Here is a 26,012-nt window from a genome sequence, read left to right as displayed (position 1 = left end):
ATAATATTTTGTAGTTTGCTCTCCTTTTATAGTTCGTTTGTCGATATGATTAGATATGTTTATATCTATCTTTTGTTCGAATTTTTTGTTGGGTTTTTTAACCTTTTCTTCCTTGTGTGATCATGAGTGGTTGTAGGAATTTTTCTTGTGTTAATGATTATAGAAAAATATCATTATTGTGTGTTTAGTTTACCGTTGTGATTTTAAGCTTTTATTGTAATTATGGATATTTCGTTTATATCATCAAACTAGCTAATTAAAGTATTAAATATTTGTACTCTTAGACTATTCAAATTAGAAGAAAGGAATTCAAATTTGTGTCAAACTTGGCAATTAAGTTCTAAAATAAATTAACTTTAAACATTTTAATATTCAATTTGTATAACTTATGACCTCAATCAAACTCTTTTTCATAATAAGTCAATCATTGTACTTAATGAACATTAGTTTTTATATTTAAAAATGAAAATTAAAAAAATCTTATCATAATTAAATGATTAAACCTACAAAAATTGATTGCATAGGATTTTTTAAAAATATTTATGCTTTCACATGAAAAAACTTGGTTCAAATTGTACTTGGTTATATCTCAAAAAGCACATTTTTAAATGAAACTTGGATAAAGTATTCCCTGAGCAACCATGGCCGCCACCGTGCATCTTCTTCCATATTTTCAACGTTTTCTCGTCGGCCAAACACGACAGTACAGGTTTTTATTTTATTCTAAACTAGGGTGTCGTCCCTGATTAAGTTTATAAAGTTGATTTTATGAACTACATAGAATAAACTACTTTTCCATATCCGATAAAGAGCCAAAAAGATAGGATGAATCGAAACAAGAGGCAGGGAATACAGAAAATCGAAAACAAACACAAAAATCTACAATCGGATGGTGTGTCTTTTATCAGCTGTGCAATCTTTTCGACATAACATTCAAGTGTAACATGTTTTTGGTGCTCATCATCGTTGAAATATTAAAACAAAACAAAACATGGAATGTAAAAAAAAAAAAAAAAAAAAAAACTGGCAGGTATTAGATGCAAGATACTTCGGCATAAGATCAACCGCTACCTGACTATGTAACAGGAGGGAGGAGTGGAGGAAAAGTGAGGTATCTTGGAACCAGTTCTCACAGAGTTTCCTCATAGGAAGTAATCGGGCGTTCTGCGAGTAACATCGGGTTCTCCTCTCCTTGGAGCTGGCTCAAACTGCAGCAAGATGAACTAAACGGTTTTACACAGACACAAAAGGCATCCGGGAATTCAGTTTTGAAAGTTAGCAGTTGCTCTTTTAAGCTTTACCTTAACTCGCATATGCATGTGTGTGCAATGATAGGAAAAAGGAAAAGAGGGGGGAGGGAAAGCAAGACCTGGATGAATGTGTGATTCTTGCAATCATCGACTTCCAAAATCGAAGCCATGTTCCCGCAGCGATAACAATAATTCGGCGCACTAAATATAGTTACCACCTTTTGTTCCTATTACACGGAAATAAATAGGTAATTAAAAAACACCGAAGCATTTTATACTGTGTATACAAGAAAAAATAATAATACTTTGATGAATAAGAAACATGAATGATTACATGTGCCCAGTTAAACCCATCCATAACCAGCTGATGAGCTCTAGCAATCAATTTTAAGCTGTTTGTGTGATTGAATTGTTCAGATATATCCTGCAGAGAAGAACTAAAATTTTAATATTAAATTACTGAAATATAAAAAAGGGAATACAACAATAGAATCTTGAACAATGGTCGCTCCCAACATTAATTACCTGGCCAAATGTATATCCAGCACCACGAGGTGAAATGCCCCAACCACATCGATCATCTGGATCAGACCACAATAAATCACACATGGGCCCTTCGTGAGGAACTTCTTGAACACGATCAAAATTTCTTATGTTATCCAGGGTTTCAATTGAAGGGGACAATCCACCATGCAGACAAAATATTTCTGACTCCACCTAAAATGAAGAAAACGGCACTACATCACTGGAAGAAAACAACGGATCATTTCAACTACCATAATTTCCCTTCACTTCTAGGAAGGACAAAGTTGACTTGAACATTACCAAGTAAATATGTCTCTTTAGCTGGGACTAAACCAGTAAAGTAATAAAGTTGGTTATCTTGATTTTACAATAACCATTAAATACAATAAACAGTCAATTGCTTCCATTACATTCCAGAAAGATTTGGTGTCATTTTTAAGAGTTGCAATGCTATCAATTCCAACCTTTTCTTGCCCAAACAAAAAGACCACGGAGCAAAAGAATAGTATTGAACAACAAAGCCAAATGAAATAAAACCAAGACAAAAATATCAAAAATCAAAGATTCTAAGGGCAATCTGTGCCCTTAGTTCTTTCTTTTTTAGAATTTAGGTTTGAAGTCAAAATAATTGGCAACTCTATTAGTTCTACTTACCAAAGCAGTTAATGGAAAATAGTCAAATAGGTCCGTAAAGGTCTTCCAAACATTAGCATTGCCGTACCTGTAAATAAACAACCATAAAAAGTATTACATTGGATTAGCAAGACGCAGAAGCCACTAACCTTTTCCATGTGACTCCAATTTATCCGAAGAGTATAACTCCAGCAACTCTAATCCACTAGTTTTATTGATCATATTAATCAAGGCAATACTATTGCAGTTTAATATCTTAAATGAAAAAGGAAAGTAGAGCTAATACATCTCTGTCTCATAAAACTACACCCTTTCAAATGAAGGTTGTGTAATAGAAACTCACTTTCGCAGACATTCATCATAAAACCCATAAACTTGAGTGATCTGCCAAAAAGAAAAATGCCTCAAGAATTAGCTAGACATTCACATTATAGTTTGTCAAAATTTCATATCAGACATTGAATTAAGATTCAGATATACAACATATAATGCCATCTCAAAATTTTCATGTGCATACATATTTGGACAATTCGGGAAGGAGTAGAAGATGCAGATGTCATACCTGGCGGCTTTCATGATTTCCCCTGAGAATGGTAATCCGCTGCGGATAACGGACTTTCAAAGCCACCAATAGCTGAAAGAGAAGAAAATAGTTTCATCCAAATGAATGCACAAATGGCTTACTGCCTAAATTTTCTATTGATCTCTAAAGTTGTTGATTTCATTTTAAAAGATTACACTAGTTAATTCAAGACCAACTCTGAAAAAAAATAATATAATATGCATCTTTATGAACAGAAAAAGTAACAGTAAGCAACAACAATCGACTCCAGTGATTTTGATACCTAGCATCAACCTAGCATGGAGTATAGTTTAACGGAAGTGGAACATAGTGATAAAAACCACCAGTAAAATGTTTCGCATCAAGTACCTCTTGAGTTACGTCAAATTGAAGTGCATCCACCATATAGAGAACCAAAAGTGGTAAATAAGATAAAATGCAGTTACACTAAATCCAAAGCACCTGATCCAAAGGAAAATCTAAATTCATCATCTCTCTAACCATCAGTTAGCCTAATAACGGAATTACGGAAGAAACTTTCAAAAGGCAGAGACATCTCAAATTCTTAGCGTTAAAAGTCACAATATCAAACCATGTCAGTTCTCCCCACCATACCCTCCTCCCAAGTGCTGAAAGGAGGATGCAGTCATTTTGGTCACACAGTTTGGAGCCAGAAACCATAGAAGTCATACATTGTTTCTGCTTCTAGATGATGTTTTAGCAGAAACCAGAAACATATTTTATGTAAAGTGTAGAAAAATGCATTTTGTAATTTAACATTTACAACTGTACATACCGTAACAGTTTCAACAGAATAGTACCCACGATCAACGTAATCTCCCATAAACAAGTAGTTTGTATCCGGACACTGTCAATTGAGATAAAACCAACTGTGAGGTATAGGCTCAATACAAAATCTGTTCGCGAGCATAGGAAAAAAGAAAAAAAAGGAAGCAAAAGTGTAAAACAGACGAGGTGAATCAAGTATATGATAAGTTCTAATACATCCTAAGAATCCCCTAATGACACTCATAGTCATAGGTGATTATCTAACAGTTAAAAGAGAAAAAATATCAAAACATGGCTCTTAAGCATTAAAAAACCAGAGACAAAATTTTAAATGGCTGATACTTTCAAGGGAGCATACATCGAAATATCAGTACTGCAGCTACAAGATACATCTGCAGATCTCCAATTTTCAAAACATTGAGTTCTCAAATAATGATATTGCACACTACCTCAGCTGAAACAGAACTGAATACAAAAAAATGGGGTCACAGTTAAAAGTTAGAACAAGTACCTTCCCTCCAATTCGAAAAAGTTCAGCAAGATCATGAAATTGTCCATGAATATCACCACAAATTGTCACAGGGCTTTTCACAGGCTGTGATAAAATAAAATAAAATCAATCAGCATCTTCCTAGTTCATAGATGAGCAATCTCAACATTTCCAATATTCACTGATAATTAACCGATATAGATCAGTGTCTCCCGGAATTAGAGACTAAAGACCAGCTAAGATAATAAACCTGGACATTGCTTTCTTGCATTAATATTTCCTTTGCCTTGTTGCATAATGATTTGACCTGACAACGCAAACCGAACAAAATTTCCAACAGTTATATTGATTCAATATATATATATATATATATATCAGACTTCCAGTTATCAAACTGAGAACAACGTTTTTCAGTGAAAATGTCTTGATTTCTCTTGAAATTACCAAAACCAAAATTGGAATTTATTTTTCTGCTTTAAAATGGACAAAAAGATGCAATTTTATTAAATAATTTGAATAAATGTAAATTAAAATTTAACTAGCAAGAAAAATTACTATCATATATTGAGAACAGCTTAAACGAAATATTCTTTTCAGTGTAAATACCCTGATATCTTTCAAAATTGACGCCATAAAATATATCAAAATTTGATCTTCTCTTTCTGCTTTGAAATAAAGAAGAAAAAAAGTAAGTCGCAATTTCTATTAAATAACTTAAACAAATGTAATTACCAAGAAAAAAAAATTATATTATACATTGAAAATTGGTAATAATAAATTCAATTCAAAATCATTTTGTATTTTCATTTATCAGCAGAACAGAGCCGAATAATAGATCAGCGACAAATCAAAATCTCCGTTCTTTCTAAAGAGACAAACAGATCATGAGATGAAAAGAAAACGTACCTGCTGCTCGGAAAGTGGCTTACACTGCATGAGCTGCGAGATCTGTTCATCAAGATCGGCCGTTGAGTCTGTTGGTGACGGATTAGCCCCCATCTTTTATTTATCAGTTCAAATAATCGAAACTGAAAATCGCTATCCGGATTAGGGATAACGCTAAACCTACCTTGGATTGGGATTTTTTTTTTCAATTTTTTTTTTTTGAATAACCTTAGTCTTTTTTTTTTCTCTATACACTCTTTCTGTGGGCTCTTTTGCTTCTCTCACGAAGACGAAATGAGAGGGCGCGTTAATCAAGGCTGCCAACGGAGCGCGTAGGGTGCGAGTTTCCGACAATACACATCTGAGTTCATTATTATTTATAAGTCCGGATACGATTAAATTAAGCCTAAATTTAAAATTTGAACCCATCGGATCTATTTTATTATTTATGAATGAAATAACATTTTAGATTTAATTAAAAATATATGAACTATTATTACGTTTTCATCAAAATTTTATTATTTATGAATGAAATAACATTTTAGATTTAATTAAAAATATATGAACTACAATTACGTTTTCATCAAAATTACAAAAACGATTACGCTTTAGGTCCTAATAAAAATGTCATCTTTTTTGTTGATGAACTTGTTATATCTGAAACTTATTGTGAATAGTGTTTTCCATTATAAAGGAAGCAATTACAACAACAATTTGTGGACAAGATACACCATTTATATCGTATTGTTGTTCAAACAGCTCTAAAGTGACCAATAATAGATAACCAAAATGAACACCCCACAATCTTACACATAATAACGTGGATGAGTCATGTTGGTAACAATCCAATCATTTTAAGTTCATAGAAAGAATCGTTTTTAATATGAGAAAATTATTGTATTACATTTTAATTGAATTGAGAAAGAGAATATCTCAAATATAACAAATAAAATATAATCACAAATAGAACCTGGAAATTGAAATGACAAAGAAAATGAAAGTCCAAAGATTGGCATCAAATTTGACAATGCCTAAAATCACGCATAAAAAAGGTATAAACTGGAGTTTACATGTTATTTCACAACAAAGTAGGGGCAATGTCATGTTAGCATTGAAAAAAAAATCTAAACAAGGGTCATGCTTACCATTAAAAGACTGGGAAAATCTTACCACTCGCAATAATGTCAACCAGACATTATGCAGCAAGTCATCGGAACATGCCAAAAACCATATAATCGTCGTTTGATATTGTGAATCGCACTAAGGTTAGACTTAGAGATGAATCCTATTAACTGATACCTCAAGTTTTGATCGTCTTTCCCTTTCAATGTGGCTGCAATATGGAGGACCCTGTCAAGGTAATGACCGTTAATTTTTATCGAATTCATCTTCTGTATCGGTGGTCTCCTCCTCGTATTCATCACCTGTTCCAAACTCTTCATATTCTTCATCTTCATCTTCGTTTTCGTTTTCATTTTCATCTTCCTCTTTGTCTTCCACACTATTCTCCGAGTCTTTAAGCAAAACGTCTTCCCGGGGTATCAAATTCGTATCTTTACCACGGTAAAGAAGGCCAGTCCTCATTACATGATAAAACTTCTGTCTTATACGAACAAGAGGATGCGGGTTCACAAGTTTTCCCCGCCTATACCCTTCCTTGAGAGCCACAGTTGTTGTTTTGCACTTCAACGACAGGTAGAAGATCCCGGGATATCTAGTGAACAATCGAGTAAACTTATGCGGGATGTTTAGTTCCTCTCTCAAGCTTCTCAGGTAGTTCCTTTTGGTCTTCTTATGGATTGTCAAGCTCAAAAATTCGTGCAATACACCAACAGCCCTTTTCTCCATCAGCTCACTATTCGGATCAATATGCCGTGAATCTTCATACGGAGATATGTAGGGAAGCTTCTGAAACTCCTCCATCCAAGCTCTCACCTTCCTTTGTGCACCATAACCCCTTGGGAAATTCATCGGGAATGCCAATGTGGTTTGGCCCCTCTTAAATTCCCTGTACTCATCACCCCTCTCACCACCCTCGTTACTTCTTTCCAATGCCGAAACAGCAAATTCCTCACGCCACCCTGCAAGTCTCAAAGCTGAAACACCGGTCGGTGCCTTAACAAAGCTGAAGTAATCTGGATATTTCGGGATTAACACTTTCTCAAAGTTATCCGGCAAACCAAGATCCCATTTCAAAGAATGAAGGGACTGAAGAGGTGCAGTCCTACTTCTCATCATCATAAGCACCCTGGAAAGCCTCTCTATTGTATCATTCTCATTCGCCTTGTGTATGCTCTGCTCTTGTGAATCTAACAAGAGTGCAGTACCGGTCAACCGAAAGCAAGGCAGATTAGCATATCGCGGATGTGGGAATTCCTCAAAGAGAGTAGGGTACCTAAAACAAAGTTGGAAAAACCAATTCGCAATCAACAACAGCTAGCCTTGTAATTAAACTCAATAGTTAATACCAGTTTATTGAACAAGGAAAACCATTCTCCTGTTAGTGCATACGAGCTTATGTTAGGCTCGAGGTAAGTGCAACATACGAGCATATGCACGGCACAAATATGTTAAAATGTTTATAGCTTTCCCACATATTTGAAGGATTCTACTCCGCAGGAGTGAACAAACCAGCAGTTGCCCAGTAACAAGCACCCAGTAACAATGGCAAAACCTACATATAGGATACTGCTTTGTGCTTCTGCCATTGAGCATATATATAACTAAAAGCACGAGTTTTTTTCCCCAGAAAAATGGGTGATTTTGATATGCATTTAATCAAACTTCATATGAAAGCAATCGTGATTTTATCATATACATATATAACAACTTCTACATGAAAATGCAGATAGTAAACAACAAAAGTAGCAATTAAAATGAAGCATTTTTATCTACTCATCGTTGCAAAACCAGAAAAAGGGTATTGAAAAGTGGAGGATATAAGGCCAAAAAACTACCTGCGCAAAAAGCGAAGAACGGGGACAGTGAGGCCAAGGAGCTTTTGCCAATCGGCGAATGATTTGGCCGTAAGAAAACCGGTCGCTGACCGTTTTATAGCATTCTTCAAGAGGCAAGCCGCTTTGAGGTCGGTCTCGATGTCGATGACATGATCGAGGCTCCGATTTTTTACCCATTTCAGCCTCACCTTCACTATGCTCCTCCATTGTTGATGCTGAATTTGGGGATGTGAAATTAGGTTTTTGATTGAGGAAATAAAGGTTTCGGCTTTGAACATTAATTTGCAGATGTAAAAGAGTCACCGATTAAGGCGAATAAAAAGTTACAATCTTTGGTGATTTTTTCTTCTTTTCTGCTCTTTCTTGCTGCTGAGAGAACTGAAGCCATTACCTGTTGTCTTAAAGTTTAAACTTTTTTTACTGTTTACATGTTGATTCACTCTTTAGCCCAAACCAAAATGCCCTTTATGTTTATAATTTCTACCCCAAATCCAGATGCCCTTTAGTCCAAAACCCTAACTCTAAATTTTAATATTATTTATTATTAATAAATATAAATTAATAAAATTAATAATCGATATTATTAAAGTGATAAAACGATTTAATAACATTATTATGGATTTGAATCTACTAATAAAATTATAGAAACAAAGAACTTAGACTGAATTTTAATAAATATATTACAACTATACTTGGAACCCTTTCATTTTGCAATAATTATTTAGATTAGACCATTTTGTGCTTGTTTCCGCCTGAGTGAGTGACTACCGAGGAGTGTCAATTGACACCCAAAAGATTTCCAAAACAGATATAATAACACTATGATTTAAAGGCATCCATCATCTATTAAAATCTCTGCAAAAGCAGTATCTTCAACAGAAACTACGAACGGAAATAAACACGAACATAACCGAATAACTATTCCAGTTTCACTTCAAGTTTATCAAAAATAAACCAAAACCGCAAAAACGAAGGGGTGTATTTAATAACCACCCTTGAGATCATTAACAACATCATATGGAATGGGAGTGACTGTTTCCAATGTAGCACCCTCCACCATGAAACCGGGTTTAGGTCCCTCTGGTTGCCTCTTTGTGCTGATAACTTCACCCTTTGCCTTAGCCTCTGCTTTTAGTTTATCATTCTTCATCTTCCTAAGCTTGAATTCCTCAGTGCATCGTGATGGCTGTACATGCTCCACTCGCACGTGAATCCTCTTCCTGATTATCCTGTTACCGACCTGAAATCAACAATCATAATCATGCAAGTACACCAAGTTCAGATATTGATTATATGGAGGGTGATTGTGCTGGATTGGCATAAAGGTTAAACAAGGCAGTAAAGTTATAACAAGATCAGAGTCTCAAATGCAGGCATATTACAACAAATTCATTCAAAAATTCCTGCAACTTTGCATCTAATCTTACAGAAATATTAAGCTTGCGGTGATGGCATGAGAGCTCGGCACCAGCACAAGGGTTAAACAAGACAAATGAATGTCGGGAAAGTTCTAACATGATTACGACATGAAACGCAGGCATGTTACAGCAAATTTCAAGAAGAACAAACATGTAAATTTGTATCTCATCTTACTAAAATATTTATTCAAGCTCATCCCAAGATTGAATTTAGATTCTTTTTCTGTAATAACAGCTATCTATGTTAGCATTCTAAACCAGGTGATGGCAGGAACATATGCATGAATTTATGCAAGGATGCAAACTTAAGAAGTTATATTAAAATTTTAGGGGTACAAAACTATAAAATTTCAATGGTATAAAATTAGATCATCAATAGAAAATATGAAGAAAATTGAACTATTTGCGATTTGAAACTCCAAGTCCATTGATCACTTGTACCATATAACCAAGCAAATCCAACATTAAAATACCAGAATTAAACACAACTACTATTACACATATCATAATAATATCAGAAAAGGAATCCATATCTTCATCTTCAATACAAGATATTCAATTTCAAATAAAAAGTTGGCAATTCGAAAGAAACCAAAACCCAAACAAAGATGAAAATGAAACAAACCCAAATTTTATTTATACCTGCTTGTTGACTTCAACGCCAATAGCTCGTTTAGTGACGTTCCATACACGGCCGGTGCGACCATGGTAGAACTTGTGGGGCATACCCTTGTGAACGGCGCCGTTTACCTTGACGTCGACATAGTCGCCGATCTTGTAGATCCTGAGGTAAGTGGACAAAGGAATGTAACCCTTCTTCCTAAAGGGCCTGGAGAATGAATCCCTTGTTCGACAACGAACACCGTGACCTGCTGGCATTTTTTATACTCTCCTTTTTTCCCCTTTCAGTTGCAACGATCTTTATGGATAAACAAAACCCTAATTTTGATCATCTTATAGCCGCTTCTTTGACTTGTGTAGGGGTTTTTGGATTTTTTTTATTTTGGGCTTTGTTCATATTTGGGTTATTTTCCGTTTGAATGAACCCATCAAAGCCCATAGCATTAACATTGTTAGGTTTTTTTTCGAAAAAAAAATAACCTAATAATTTTCCTTTTGGTTTTTCGTTAAAGAGATGTAATAAAATCCAATTTTCTTTTGATTTATAATGGATCTCGTGTCAAAATTCTATAGTAGATAGGCTAAAAAATTCAGTTGATATTTTCATAAGTATTCTTAAACGTTCTCTTAATTTATTTATCAATCTTATAATATATTATTTTTCTTACTTTTATATATTTTATAATTTATATAGTTGATTTTGATCGTATAATGATATCTAATTACATAGTTTAAAACATTTAAAATGAAATTTTATGAAACTTTTTATATTGAGATAGCTAGGATCATTGAATAAGTATATTTTCTTAGTTTTATACTTATACATATATAAGTATGATCTAATTATAAAGGGTAAAACTTTTAAATTTTGTATTAATTTAAGATAGTTGAATAAATATAAATCCATAGATGAGATTAAAAACTAAAAATGACGATATTTCTATAAGAAAAAAATTTCAGTTATCAATTTGCATTCGATTAATATTTCTAAATCAATATATAATTTTTTGGCTTAATATAAAAATAAGTGTATAAATTATACCTGAAAGTTAACATTTTTTGCCTAAAGAATTTTTCGTTTAAAATAAGTGTTTAACGTTTTCTCCGTTACACTTTTAGGTGCATACCGATTAAAAAAAACTATTAAGTGACACGTGTCACATTTAGATATTTTTTAAAAATATTTTATTTAAAAAAGATAAAAATATATATAAACGTGACATGTGTCAATTAACGGGGATTTTTAATGGTATGTACCTAAAAGTATAACAGAAAAAAACGTTAGGTACTTGTTTTTAACGAAAAATTCTTTAAACACCAAAAAAATTTCGAGTATAATTTAGACACTTAATTTGGTATTAAGCCAAATTTCTTTTAGATATTACTTTGTATAAATGGTATTCTCTAACACTTTGTAGATGTTTTAGACAAACAACAAATATTATATATGTACATAGTTCACAAGTTTACCATAGAGATATTCATGTGTTCACTTATAATAAGAGACAGTTACAAATTTTTATATTAAAAGATAAATTTAAAAATTATATTAATCCCCTTAAAATAAATGGTCTCTGTCTTCCGACACATTTTCTCTCTGTCTTTTGACACACTTTCTTCTCTGTTTGGCTTTGTTGAAAACATTTTGATGGTTCGATATAACAAATTAAGTTAAATGAATTTTAAGATTTTACAAAATATTTTCTAAGTATATTCGATGTAGTTATTCGAATATCAAAATATTACTGCAAGTCTTTCAAAGTTCATTTTAATCCTTACTAAATGTGTAAAATTGTGTTTTATACTTACTATATTTTTGAAACAATTTTCACAAAGTATTTTGAACCAAAATCAAGCCTAAAATCAATTTTTCAAAGGAATGCACCGATGCACCAATCCATGCATCAATTCACCAATGAATAAATTGAACATCGAATGCATTTTATGCATCGATGCACATACCATGCATCGATGCACTCAGGGTTTTATGAAAACATCGAATGCATTTGATGCATCGATGCACAAGACATGCATCAATGCACTAAGGCTATTTTGAAACATCGAATGCATTTTATGCATCGATGCACACTTACTGCACCGATGCACTAAGTGTTCCAACGGTTAAAATATTTGAATTTTACACTTGATGCACCGATTCACCTTGTGTATGCATCGATGCACTGACGCTCTCAACTGATTTTATTAATTATTTTCACACTTAAATGACTCTATTTACTCCACTAATCATTCCCAACGTTCAGAATCAATTGAAGGAGTATTTAAACAAGCTTAGAAGCCATTGATCAACAACAAGAAATAAGAAGAAACAACAATATACTAGAATCAAGAGAGAATCAAAGAGAAAGCATCAAATTCATTGTTTGAGCACTTCAAGTCTATTTTTCATTCAATATTCATTTTGCTTTCAAGAACACTACTTGTACTCAATTGTATTCATTCTTGAGTGTTCTTTTCTTTGTTCTAGAGTTGTGCAAACAATCTACCTTGTGAGGATTTCCTTGTAAATTTGCAAATTTGTAATATTCTCTTTGAGAAAGAGTGTTCTCAAGAATTGGGGTATATTCTTGAGGGAGTTGTAAGGTTATCTCTTTGGCCTCAAAAGAAAGAACAAATTAGTGAATTTGTTGGAAAATTCTTAGTGTGGATAACTAAGGTAGTGTACGTAGACTTTGGTTGAGAAAGTCAAACTACTCTAAATCGATGTGCAATTACTTTCAATTTTCTGCAAAAGCTTCCACCAAAATTTTAATTGCCAATTCACCCCCCTCTTGCCCGATTCAATCAATCGATTAACTCAACAATTGGTATCAGAGCCTCACTCATTTGAAGGTTTAATCACCTCTTGAGTCAATTCGAGAAGAGTTATATCAATAATCAAGTCATCAATGGCCTCTACTTCAAACTCCGACTTCGGTCTTGATTCATTACCCGTCAACAAGCCTCCTTTCTTCAATGGAGCTAATTATGCTTATTGGAAGAATAGGATGATGTATTTCATTCAAGCAAGTGACATGAGAGCATGGAATATTATAGAAGACGGATACATCAAAACCTCCACTCACCCAAGATTGTGGAGTGAAGGAGAGACGAGAATGTTCCAGCTCAACTCCAAAGCTGTCCATATTATCTTTTGTGCTCTTGGACCAGATGAATACGGGAGAGTTTCATCTTGTACAACCGCCAAGGAGATATGGGACAAACTACAAGTCACTCATTAAGGCACAAACGAGGTAAAAGAATCTAAAATTAGTCTTCTAACTCATAGCTATGAAAATTTCAGGATGAAACCGAATGAAGACGTCAAAGCTATGACGGATAGATTCTCCACGATTGTCAATAGTCTCAAATCATATGGAGAAATCATTCCAAATGACAAGCTTGTAAGGAAGTTAGTTTACTCTCTTCCAAAAGCTTGGCAATCAAAGAAGACGACAATCATTGAGGCTAAGAACTTAAAATCCATGACCCTCGATGAACTTATTGGCTCTCTCCTCACGCATGAAATGATGCTTAAAGAAGAGGAAGACCTTGAGAAAAGAGACGAGCCAAAGAAGGAGACGGAGAAGAAGAAGAACATGGGAGTTGCTCTCAAATTAACAAAAGATGAGAGTAATTTGGATGAAGATGACGACGACGAGGAAATGACATTGTTTGCCAAACGGTTCAGAAAAATGATGAGGTCTAACCGAGGAAGAAAATTCAAACGAAATGGAGGCTTCAGAAATAAACCAAAAGAGAAGGACCCTATCATTTGCTATGAATGCAAAAAACCGGGGCATGTCAAATATGATTGCCCACAATTGAAGAAAAAGGGTCAATTAAAGAATAAGTACAAGGATCACATGGCTACATGAAGTGATGAAGAGGGTTTTGATGAAGAGGAACAAGAAGTAGCAAAGTTGTGCTTGATGGCATTCGGGGAAGATTATAAGAATTTGGGTACCAAAAATCAAAAATTAATCTATGTTTGTACGAAAAGGACCATTGCTACAAGGCACGAGAAACAAACTCAAACTCATGGTACCTTGATAGTGGATGCTCAAGACACATGACCGGAGATAAATGCCGGTTCATAGAGCTCAACACCAAAAATGGAGGAGATGTGACTTTTGGTGATAACTCAAAAGGTCACATTGAAGGTATAGGCACTATAGGTAATACCTCTTCCATACAAATTAAGAATATTTTATATGTGAATGGATTAAAGCATAATCTTTTGAGTATTAGCCAATTTTGTGATAAGGGATTCAATGTCATGTTTGAAACTAATGGTTGTAAAGTTATTGACATTGCATCTAATCGGATTATGCTTGTTGGTCATAGAATAGGAAGCATATACATGGTGCATTTAGATTCCATAGATATGACTAATTTATGCCTAGTTGCTAAGGATGAGCATGATAGTTGGTTATGGCATAGGAGACTAGGACATGCTAGTATGAGTGTTTTGCAACAGCTAATTCAAGGAGATTTAGTAAGAGGGTTGCCTAAACTAAAATTTGATAATGATAAAATATGTGATGCTTGTGCTAAAGGAAAACAAAAGCGTGTTTCTTTTAAATCCATTAATGACGTATCCACTAGTAGAGTATTACAATTGATCCATTTAGATCTTTTTGGGCTATTTAGAACTACTAGCTTGGGTGCAAAATAATATGCATTTGTTTTGGTAGATGATTATTCTAGATATACTTGGGTTCTATTTTTAAGTACTAAAGATGAAGCATTAGAAAAATTCATCATGTTTTCAAAAGTAATCCAAAATGAAAAAGGTTACTCTATAACTAATGTTAGGAGTGATCATGGAATTGAATTTGAAAATCTTGGATTTACTGAATTTTGTAATTCTAATGGTATTAGCCATAATTTTTCAGCACCTAGAACCCCTCAACAAAATGGAGTTGTTGAGAGGAAAATTTGAACTTTAGAAGAAATGGTTAGAACCATGCTTTGTGAAAACAATTTGCCAAAATATTTTTGTGCAGAAGCCACAAATACCGCTTGTTATGTTATTAATCGAGTAATGATGCCTATTTTGAAGAAAACTCCATATGAACTTTTTAAAAATAAAATGCCTAACATTAGCTATTTCCATCCTTTTGGATTTAAATGTTTTGTTTTAAACAACGGTAAGGACAATCTTGGCAAATTTGATGCAAAAAGTGATGAAGGAATTTTTCTAGGTTATTCCTTAAATTCTAAAGCTTATCAAGTATTTAATAAAAGAACTTTAGTTGTAGAAGAGTCTATACATGTTGTTTTCGATGATAATCCCCTTCCGAGGAAGGATTCTTGTGTAAATGATGATGTAGGCATTATAAATATAAATGACGTTGGACATGACGTTGGAGAACCATCATCAAAGGAAGAAACGAAAGATGAGAAAACTCAAGATCCTCTCGATAATCCAACCATTGAAGAAAGGGAAGTATCTTACCCAAGAGAGTACAACTATGTCAAGGATGGTGAGATTATAGGTGATTCATCCAAAGGGGTAACAACTCGATTTTCTCTTAGAATTTTTTGTAAATATGTTGCATTTATATCATGCATAGAGCCTAAGAATATTAAAGAAGCATTAAATGATGAACATTGGATTATGGCTATGCAAGAAGAGTTAAATCAATTTGAGAGAAGTAAAGTATGGACATTAGTTGAAAGGCCTAGTAATAAATCTACTGTAGGTACTAGATGGGTATTTAGGAATAAGCTTGTTGAAAGTGGTAATATAGTGAGAAACAAGGTTTGACTTGTTGCTCAAAGGTACACTCAAGAAGAGGGAATAAACTATGATGAAACATACGCTCCCGTAGCTAGGATGGAAGCAATTAGAATATTATTAGCATTTGCATGTTTTCATGAATTTAAATTATATCAAATGGATACTAAAAGTACATTTTTAAATGGTTTTATAAAAGAAGAAGTGTATGTGGAACAACCTCCTGGTTTTGAAGATTCAAAATTTCCAAATCATGTTTTTAAATTGACAAAAGCTCTTTATGGTTTAAAATAAGCTCCTAGAGCTTGGTATGAAAGATTGTCAAAATTTTTAATCGAAAAAGGTTTTTCAAAAGGGAAGGTTGACACTACATTGTTTTTAAAGCATAAAGGTAAAGATTTATTAGTAGTTCAAATTTATATTGATGATATAATATTTGGTTCTACTAATGATGTTCTTTGCCAAGAATTTTCTAAGCTAATGCAAAGTGAATTTGAGATGATCATGATGGGGGAGCTCTCATTTTTCTTGGGACTTCAAATCAAGCAAAGAAAAGATGACATCTTCATCAATCAAGCTAAGTATGTTAAAGATATGCTCAAGAAGTTTGGACTGGAAAATGGGAAACCTCATAAAACTCTAATGAGCTCATCAACAAAGCTTGACATAGATGAATGAGGTAAATGTGTGGATGTTAAATTATATAGGTCTATGATTGGCTCTTTGCTTTATTTAACTATAAGTAGACCGAACATTATGTTTAGTGTTTATTTATGTGCTAGATTTCAATCATGTCCTAAGGAATCACATTTACTAGCTGTTAAGAGAATCTTTAGATACCTTAAGGAGACTCCTAGTTTAGGACTTTGGTATCCTAGAGACTCTAGCTTTAGCTTGCGTGCCTTTTCTGATGCGGATTATTGAGGATGCAAATTAGATAGGAAAAGCACCTCCGGTACTTGCCAATTCCTTGGAAATATGTTGATTTCTTGGTTTTCAAAGAAACAAAATTATGTTGCATTATCTACCACTGAAGCGGAATACATTTCAACCGGTAGTTATTGTGCACAAGTTTTATGGATGAAACAACAAGTTTTTGATTATGAAATTGAAGTATGTACCATTCCTATCAAGTGTGACAATACTAGTGCTATTTGTCTCACTAAAAATCCCATCCAACACTCTAGAACTAAGCATATTGAAATTAGACATCACTTCATTAGAGACCATGTCGCTAAGGAATATGTACTTCTAGAATTTGTTGATATTTTGCATCAAGTAGCGGACATCTTTACAAAACCTTTAGATAAAGAAAGATTTTGGACACTTAGGAGAGAATTAGGTTTGACCAACCTACCTTGACTTAGTGTTTAAAATAAGTTTAGTATTTTTAATTAATTTTGGAAAATACCTATAACACTTTTATTTGCATTCTTTTCTATTGGTTAGTGGGAGTTTATGATTCTTAGTGAAAATTAATTTTATGTTCAAATGTAGTTTAAGGATAAAATTGATTAATTGAACATGATTAATTTTCAATATATGAGTTACCAATACCACTAGAGAAACTTAATTTAGCATTTTGAGGTTTTAAAACTAGATTTTTAGCACTTTGGTGCAGAGGGAATCGATACCCCCTTGAAGGGGAACCGATTCCCCCTTTGAATGGGAACTGGTTCCCTCTTTTAGGGAATCGATACCCCCACGGGTTTTGGTTATTAAACGCCCAGAAGAACCTTTTCTCTCAAAACCCTCTCTTTTATCTTAAACGTCGTTCATCTTCTCTTTCTCTCTAAATCTCCATTTTTTCCAAAATCATCAAATACAAGTCGGAATTAGATCGTTCTTCATCTTCTGATCCTGCTAACATCATTAAATCCTTGCAAACAACATCACATTCTCATAAAATCCAAATTTTCAAGGTAATGATTAAAAATCCTCTATTTCATTGATTTTTGAACTTAGGACTAGTTTTGATTAGTTCTACGATGAACACTACACCAGACATTGGTTATATGATGATTTTACAACCAATTTCGTCAAAAACACTCAATTTTTCAAAACTATCTTTAAATTATGAAATAAAAAAATCGAAAATTGTTGTTTTAATTGATGTTTTTGATTCAATTAGGTTGTTTTCATAAAAACTATATCTATTATGATTTTCAAACATTATTTTCCAAATAGTTTTTCAAAACATTGCCCTTTAGGATTCGGTTTAGAGAACCTTGAAATATTGATGACTTATTTGAGTTTTGGGTTTGATTATATTGCATACATGAGTTTAAATTTGCAGGTTACATATTCTATTCCGATTCTTAAACCATGTCAAATCCTAAAATGACCTAGGACATTGTCTAGTCGCTCAAGTCAAAACCGACCTCTTATTCCTCCACCCAATCCAAATAACCCAAATATGACCATTCTGAACTCTTGTTTCAACGTACCTGGTCGTGGACAAGATCTATAACATAGGTACCATACATGTTTTGAGTCATACAAAATCCAGGAAGAGCGTATCCCTTCGATCCAAGCTATAGAAGATATGGACTTCCAATATCTTCATACTCTTAAATCCTAGAAGTTTGATAAACTCTTTAAACCCAAACCTTTGGTTTATAATCAATTAGTCCACATTTTTCTATTCCAATGTGGTATGTGTCCAAAACGAGCGTCGATCTGAAACTATAGGAATTCGATCCTATCTTTTAGGACAATTCATTTTTATTGACTCCGGCATAATCACTACCCATTTTGGACTAGATAACTCAGGTTTAATGAAAAAGAGACTATGGATTCACCCTATAAGTCTAAGGATAGTGAGAGTACCCTAAGAACTCATCGTGATAGATTCCTTCATTATATGATCTCTTGGTGGTTTAGACCATCCGGAGGTAGATACTCCTCCCTTAGGAACATAGATATATGGTGGATATATTGTATCCAACATAAAAAGAAGATTAATCTGCCACAGATCATCTTTAGTGAGTTTCCATAAACACTGTTCCTTCCAAGAATATAGAAACCTTGGTTTATGATTGTCTCCTTAGTAATTCGTTTATCAAATTTAGTTTAGGGTCTCTTCTGATATTCCTATCTCTCTCCAAAACCAAATCAATCTTACTTCCTTGAAGAAATTAGGATGGAAAAATGATAAGGAAACGGGTCAATGGATTTATCATCCCGAACTCAGAACTTTGAATTGTGAAACATTTTGATGTTGATGGATTGTTTTATTTTGGATGTTTGAATTTGTTGGATAATTGGATATTTGAACTTACATGCATATATATTTGGCTTGGTTTTAACTTTCATTTTGAGCTTAATGTTTATTTTTGCATCATTTACATATTAGTTGCATTATGACCAATTTTTGCCATTTCACATTGTTTATGAATATTGAATTATGGAACTAATGGCTAATCTTTCTCTTGATTGTGATCTTAGTAGCTTAAGCTATATCTAAATATCAATTGGCTAATTTTTCAAAAACCTTGTTTAATAACGTCTTAGAGTCCTTTTGATTTGACAAAAAGGGGAAGAAGATGTGTTATAGTAAGGGGGATTAATTTCAAATTGATTTGAAAATGATTTTCTTAAAAATATTTAAATTACTCGAATGTTTTGTTATATCAAAAAGGGGGAGATTGTTGAAAACATTTTGATATTTCGATATAACAAATTAAGTTAAATGAATTTTAAGATTTTACAAAATATTTTCTAAGTATATTCGATGTAATTATTCGAATATCAAAATATTACTCCAAGTCTTTTAAAGTTCATTTTAATCCTTACTAAATGTGTAAAATTGTGTTTTATACTTAATATATTTTTGAAACAATTTTCACAAAGTATTTTGAACCAAAATCAAGCCTAAAATCAATTTTTCAAAGGAATGCACCAATCCATGCATCGATGCACCAATGAATAAATTGAACATCGAATGCATTTTATGCATCGATTCACATACCATGCATCGATGCACTCGGGGATTTATGAAAACATCGAATGCATTTGATGCATCGATGCACAAGACATGCATCGATGCACAAGACATGCATCGATGCACTCATGCTATTTTGAAACATCGAATGCATTTTATGCATCGATGCACACTTAGTGCACCGATGTACTAAGTGTTCCAACGGTCAAAATATTTAAATTTTACACTTGATGCACATTGTGTATGCATCGATGCACTGACGCTCCCAACTGATTTTATTAATTGCTTTCACACTTAAACGACTCTATTGACTCCACTAATCATCCCCAACGTTCAGAATCAATTGAAGGAGTATTTAAACAAGCTTAGAAGCCATTGATCAACAACATGAAATAAGAAGAAACAACAAGATACTAGAATCAAGAGAGAACCAAAGAGAAAGCATCAAACTCATTGTTTGAGCACTTCAAGCCTATTTTTCATTCAATATTTATTTTTATTTCAAGAACACTACTTGTACTCAATTGTATTCATTCCTGAGTTTTCTTTTCTTTGTTCTAGAATTGTGCAAACAATCTACCTTGTGAGGATTTCCTTGTAAGTTTGCAAATTTATAATATTCTCTTTGAGAAAGAGTGTTCTCAAGAATTGAGGTATACTCTTGAGGGAGTTGTAAGGTTATCTCTTTGGCCTCAAAAGAAAGAACAAATTAGTGAATTTGTTGGAAAATCCTTGGTGTGGATAGCTAATGTAGTGGACGTAGACTTTGGTTGAGAAAGTCGAACCACTCTAAATCGCTGTGCAATTACTTTCAATTTTCAGTAAAGGCTTCCACCAAAATTTTAATTGCTAATTCACCCCCCTCTTGGCCAATTCAATCAATTGATTAACTCAACAGGTTTTTCTCTTTGTTTTTCAAAGTTTAGTTGTTGTTACAATGACAGATATAGCTGAAGACTTGGCTAGTCTGGAACTGGATACGGGAGAGGATGATATATTTGCTGCAAGGGATAAGTTAGACAAAATTGATATCTCTTATGGTCTCTATTTTGAGGGCATTTTCTTAATATAAAGCGTGAATAACTTCCGGTCAATGTGGGCGACTTTAGCAAATGTTTGTCATCCGGTGGAGGGCATTGCTATTTCATATCTGGGTAACTGCAGGTTCTTGTTTCGACTGTTTCTTGAGATGGATTTGAACCGTATTGAGGTGGAGTATAACACCCTAAACCCGAATGGGCCTAACACTACAAGAAAATATACCTTTAATGACACACTAACAATGACACATGCTAATTTATGACTTGCAAAAAATATGTGTCATAAAAAAATGTCATGTTTTTTAAAATCTAAAGGATTTATGTCTTACAATAATGTGTCATATTTAATAGTCATAATCCAAAAAATTTGCAAAAACACGGAGTACAATTTTAATTGTGTGTCATCTGTAAAAGTCGTATTTTAATTGTTTCCCCCCATTATTTTCATCCTTTCCCACTTCTTCCCCCTCGATAACAAAGTTCACGATTGCTTCCCCCATTTTTCTCTTTTTCCCTTTTTCTCTTTGCAACCTCCTACTGGTTTGGCCAATCACCACAATGCAGGCGAAGGGTTTGGGAGGATTCAAGGCTAGGCAACTCCAGATTTGGAAAATGCCAAAAGAATACAGAGAAGAAGATTTCGTAGGAAATTAAAAGCAACTGCCTCTCTTAATTTATTTCTTCAATTGTTTTATAGGGCTCAACGGCAGGAGTAAGCAGAATCCTGAAATTAAATTGCATATAAAATAAGGTTTTCTTCTCATTTTTCTATCCAAATTCTAATTATTTGTTTTCCTTTTGTTTGGATCCTACAGTACTTGCCATGGAATCTGATTTATTTATTTACTTGTAGGCTTGCGAAGCTGTTAAGTTGAATTCATATTTTCTCCCTCTTTTGTTCTTTGGGACGAGATCTCAGCCTTATCTTTCCACTGCTCGATTGGATCTAGTTCTTTCATCGTTGTCAATTTTAAATTCCTTAAAAATTGAAATTCAATATTTTAAGTGAACGATTGGTGTTGTTAATTTGAGTAGATTTGGATCGTTAATTATTTTGGTAGGGAACACGGAATGTTGAATGCTTGCTTCTGGAGATTTTAGATTGAATAGTAGGAAAAGCTGAAAATGATGTGATTGTTGTTTTGTTATATATAATTTGTCTAATAACAAACTTCTGATATGATTCTTTTGGACATTTCTAACTTGTATAGATTAGAAGAGTTGTTGCTGAGTGCTGAAATAACTTTAGCAATGTAAACTATAACTTGAAACAATGTTTAGAGGACTTAACTATGTTGAGTTATTTGTATTTGACTCACTGGGCTCGATCTTTTGGCTAATTCCCTTTTAATGCTGGAGTTGTATCCCTTTAATTTGGGTCACTTATTTACCAATGCATATGTATTTCTGATGTTTGGTGAAACACCATTTTCCTGGGATCAATGGTTATGATGATAATTAATCAATCAATGTTTCTGTTTTTTATATTCTTTTCTTCTGGTGTATGGGGATAAAGAAGTGCTTTGAATTTATTTCATTTTCTTTGAAGTTAATAGGATGAACCATTTCTTATGCTTTTGGATTGAATTTGTTCACCTTTTAATACTAAATTCTATTCCTGGAAATTTACCGAGAAATGTTAATTTATTCTCAAGATCGCACAGAAGAATAAAGTAAATTTCAGTATTGATTCTAGCCTCTCCAACTATAATTTACTTGTTTAGACTTCTCCTGCGATTGGACCTGAGCAAGAACTATATTTTCTATTGGAACTTCTACAAGTTTGATCCAGTTTTGAACTGTATAATTAGGCCATTTTGAATTGTTCACCAATCACTTAAGTTCTTTAAAGTTTTTCATCTTTAGAATCATTTCTGCTAACATCAAAGGGCATATTTTTTTGTGTTGTTGCCTGCTTAATTTTTCATGATGTTTTTATCTTTGTTGTTGACTCCAACATCTGCATGGATTTGTTACATCGATATGGTGCGAGTGTAAGAAATAAGAGTCCTCATCCTTTAGCTGATGATGACGACGAGGACGACTTATTTGTGGACCGATTTAGTATTGCATATAATCTTGACCGAGAATTTGGGTAAGTAAATACTTGGCAAGGTTAAATTGTTACATTTGTCCAGTTATCCTATGTTGTTCATACACATGATAGTATAATCCTAACCTGTAGCGCCTTTCTATGTACAACAGTCCAAGGCTTAAGGAGCACATGCAATATTGCATGAACCATCCAGAAGAAATTAGTAAGCTCTCAAAATTAAAAGCTCAAGTAATTGAGGTGAAGGGGATTATGATGGATAACATTGAAAAGGCATGTATTTATTTTCTTGAGAAGTGGTACAAGTGTGGAAAAAGTGGATGTGTTATTTTGAATGTAGAGATTTAAGTATTTTGTAACAATCATTCTTTCCAGTGGCTGGTATACAGATTTCTTTGGTTACTACCATTAAACTTGCCTATAAAAATTTAACTTGTTATGTCGTTTGTTTTCTCAGCGTTCATGTACTATTGTTATTAGTATTCAAATTACCATTAGGTTCCATATTTCATGCGAATCATGAGAATTTCAAAATTTCAGGGGTGGTAACTATAGGTGACAATCGGAAGAAGAAAGCCCATTCCCATCAACAACAACCCCCTAATATAAGAAAACAAAGGGAGAAAAGGTCTTATGTTGCAGGGTAACATTAACATTTCTGGATTTGAGGCTTTATGATGAGCTTCTTGATTATCAGGAAATTGTCATCGGTTTTTGTTGCTTAAACCCTATTTTAGATCTTTAATCCCCTAAAACTTTGGTCTGAAATTTAGTTTGAATATGCTATTTCAATATTAGTATCCCTTATCTATCATCAGTAATAATGACAATATCATCCATGTGTAAATCAAAAGAATCGTCTCTTTTTGTTTGCCAATAGATAACTTCATGGCACCTATAAAATGATGCCCTAGGATATTGTTTTAACATATGTGAAGTCTTCTTCAAATAACACACTAGCTCTAACTCCCCCTGAGTAATGGATTTAATTGGTTTCTCATGACATTCGTCCTCAAAGTCGCCATGAGATTTTTAACGTCTAACTGAAATAAAAGCCCATAAAAAAGTAGTTGCCAATGTGACAATAAAGGAGAAGAGGTAGGTCTCTGGTTGAGGTAGTAACTTGCAGGTATAAAGTTTGGTTTATATGGTAAATCTGGTGGTACGTCTTGGTCAACTTTTACGAATAGCTGACTAGATTGTGACGAGTCTTTGAATATAGTAGTGTTTGGTTGATGATCAGTTTTTCTTGGTGATGTTCTTAGCCATCAAATTTCACCCATCTGTGTTGAGTGATGATTATGTATGTAATAAAGAATATTTCTAGATTGTTTTGGTGCATTAATGCCTTTTTTGTTATGCAACGTTTCTCCTTAGCTCTAGGTGCTTCAATTTTAGGGGATTTGATTCTGATTTTTATTTTCTATAATTTCCTTATTGGTTTAAATAAAATTTACTTATGAATTAGGATACTTGCCTGATATTTTGTTTTCCTTGTTAATTTATGAAAATAGGGTTTTATTTCATAATTTGTAAGCCTTCTATATAAGAGGTAAATTATTAGTGAATATAATAAGAAATTTTGTTGAATTTTCCATCAACTAAAGATTTTCTTTATTTTTAATGTTAATGGTGTGGATTGTTGAAGGTTGAATCTTCTATTTTGTTTATTTACTGAAAAAAGAGAAGAAAAGTGGATACCATCAAATATCATCACTAGTTTCTAAAGAAATTTACATTGTGATTTTATAGTTTTTGCCATATGAGATGCAAAAGCCATCTTGCTCTAGCATTGACTTCTGCAGCAGACATATATGAATGAGTTTTCCCGTGCATTAGTTTAGTAACATATAGTATGGTCACAGTCGAAACTAATTATAGTACCAAACCAAATATCTACTTGTGCCTTTAGATGCTCTGGAGTTTTTTTGCCGCCAGTAGTGCACATGCCTATGCATAGATATAGTTTAATGGATTTACTTTAACAAGACCTAAAACTTTTCATTCTAAAAGTTCATATTCCAAATTTTGGGACCATGTCTGAAATGAATGTTTTCCCATGGCGTAACAGCTAGTGTTCGGTTCACTAATTTCGTTTCTGATCAGAATTTGGATCGTGGGGAGAAGATTGAACTTCTAGTGGATAAAACAGAAAACTTGCAATTCCAGGTTGGTGTTATCTTCTCTTTTGTGGTTTAGTTTAGGGTCTGGGTAAACATCATAATATATATATGGTTTTGTAATAATGTCGTAGGCTGATAGCTTCCAGAGGCAAGGGCGGCAACTGCGACGAAGGATGTGGATGAAGAATCTGCAAATGAAACTGATGGTAGGAGGAGCTGTAGTTGTGTTGATCATCATTTTGTGACTTTTTGCGTGTGGGGGTTTCAAATGTTGACTTTGATCAGCCAAAGTTAAAAACAATTACAATATTTTTGATAACTTAATGTGAATATATTGTATGCAAATGAATTGCTTATATATAATATGATATATATATTTAGTATTATGAGGCATTAAATGTGATTTAGTTTGATTATTTGTCAATCCACAATATATATATATATATATATAATTTATGAAATACAATCACGACACAAGAATATGTGTCATCTTTTTTAATGGAGTGTGCTTCAATGACACGCAATGTAAGTCATACATGCGTGTCATAAATTTATGACACACAAATGTGTGTCATCTTCATTTATGACGGGGGCTTCAATAACGCACAATGAGTGTCATAAATATGCGTCATAAATGCGCGTCATAGATTTATGACTCACAATTGCGCGTCATCTGATATTTATGTCGGTGACTTCAACGACATGCATTTGTGTGTCATCTGCACCCATAGATGACGCGCAATGCGCGTCATTAAAGGGGTTTTTTTTTCTAGTAGTGTAAAGTGTCACATTGGGCTGCTGAGGTAATCCTTGATTTCCAAAACATGTTTATTTTCATTTCAAACATGTTGAATGGTATTATCAAAGAAATAAATAAAAATTATAAAATATTTTACAAACTAGAGCCTCGTGACACGTAATTTAAAACCAAAATAATACAACTTCAGGTTTTCAACTTAAATACATAAACAAGGTTCTATGAA

General features: G+C 33.4%; 4 protein-coding genes across 6 annotated transcripts; 1 reads left to right on the top strand and 3 right to left on the bottom strand.

Annotated features, from left to right (window-relative positions):
* Positions 1 to 826: 826 nt before the first annotated feature.
* LOC120116783 (serine/threonine-protein phosphatase PP2A-4 catalytic subunit-like) lies at positions 827 to 5,465 on the bottom strand. 3 transcript variants are annotated; one of them, XM_039137194.1, is made up of 11 exons: positions 5,156 to 5,463; positions 4,500 to 4,556; positions 4,271 to 4,354; positions 3,767 to 3,838; positions 2,971 to 3,042; positions 2,752 to 2,792; positions 2,430 to 2,496; positions 1,776 to 1,967; positions 1,585 to 1,674; positions 1,370 to 1,477; positions 827 to 1,208 (listed from the first exon to the last, which is right to left on the bottom strand). In XM_039137194.1, the coding sequence occupies exons 1-11, from the start codon at positions 5,246 to 5,248 to the stop codon at positions 1,143 to 1,145; spliced, it is 942 nt and encodes a 313-aa protein (XP_038993125.1). In that variant the 5' UTR covers positions 5,249 to 5,463; the 3' UTR covers positions 827 to 1,142. The 3 variants fall into 3 exon arrangements, with proteins under 3 accessions (XP_038993125.1, XP_038993127.1, XP_038993126.1); XM_039137196.1 differs by having other exon boundaries at positions 5,152 to 5,205; XM_039137195.1 differs by lacking the exons at positions 827 to 1,208; positions 1,370 to 1,477; positions 1,585 to 1,674; positions 1,776 to 1,967 and adding an exon at positions 2,214 to 2,288 and having other exon boundaries at positions 5,156 to 5,465.
* Positions 5,466 to 6,213: 748 nt separating this feature from the next.
* On the bottom strand, positions 6,214 to 8,468 carry LOC120116782 (protein WHAT'S THIS FACTOR 9, mitochondrial-like). Its single transcript, XM_039137193.1, has 2 exons — positions 8,092 to 8,468; positions 6,214 to 7,529 (listed from the first exon to the last, which is right to left on the bottom strand). Exons 1-2 carry the CDS (start codon positions 8,367 to 8,369, stop codon positions 6,503 to 6,505), a joined length of 1,305 nt encoding a protein of 434 aa, XP_038993124.1. The 5' UTR covers positions 8,370 to 8,468; the 3' UTR covers positions 6,214 to 6,502.
* A 447-nt stretch (positions 8,469 to 8,915) lies between these two features.
* Positions 8,916 to 10,459, bottom strand: LOC120116801 (60S ribosomal protein L21-1-like). The gene is made up of 2 exons (XM_039137221.1): positions 10,152 to 10,459; positions 8,916 to 9,331 (listed from the first exon to the last, which is right to left on the bottom strand). The coding sequence occupies exons 1-2, from the start codon at positions 10,386 to 10,388 to the stop codon at positions 9,074 to 9,076; spliced, it is 495 nt and encodes a 164-aa protein (XP_038993152.1). The 5' UTR covers positions 10,389 to 10,459; the 3' UTR covers positions 8,916 to 9,073.
* Positions 10,460 to 22,817: 12,358 nt separating this feature from the next.
* On the top strand, positions 22,818 to 25,274 carry LOC120116878 (vesicle-associated membrane protein 727-like). Its single transcript, XM_039137269.1, has 4 exons — positions 22,818 to 22,948; positions 23,059 to 23,179; positions 25,013 to 25,075; positions 25,161 to 25,274. Exons 1-4 carry the CDS (start codon positions 22,818 to 22,820, stop codon positions 25,272 to 25,274), a joined length of 429 nt encoding a protein of 142 aa, XP_038993200.1.
* The last annotated feature ends 738 nt before the right edge of the window (positions 25,275 to 26,012 follow it).

This window comes from Hibiscus syriacus, unplaced genomic scaffold, assembly GCF_006381635.1.
Source record: "Hibiscus syriacus cultivar Baekdansim isolate YM2019G1 unplaced genomic scaffold, ASM638163v2 tig00110303_pilon, whole genome shotgun sequence".
In the NCBI taxonomy this organism is placed as follows: Eukaryota; Viridiplantae; Streptophyta; class Magnoliopsida; order Malvales; family Malvaceae; genus Hibiscus; species Hibiscus syriacus.
This window is presented reverse-complemented; position numbering and strand designations above follow the sequence as displayed.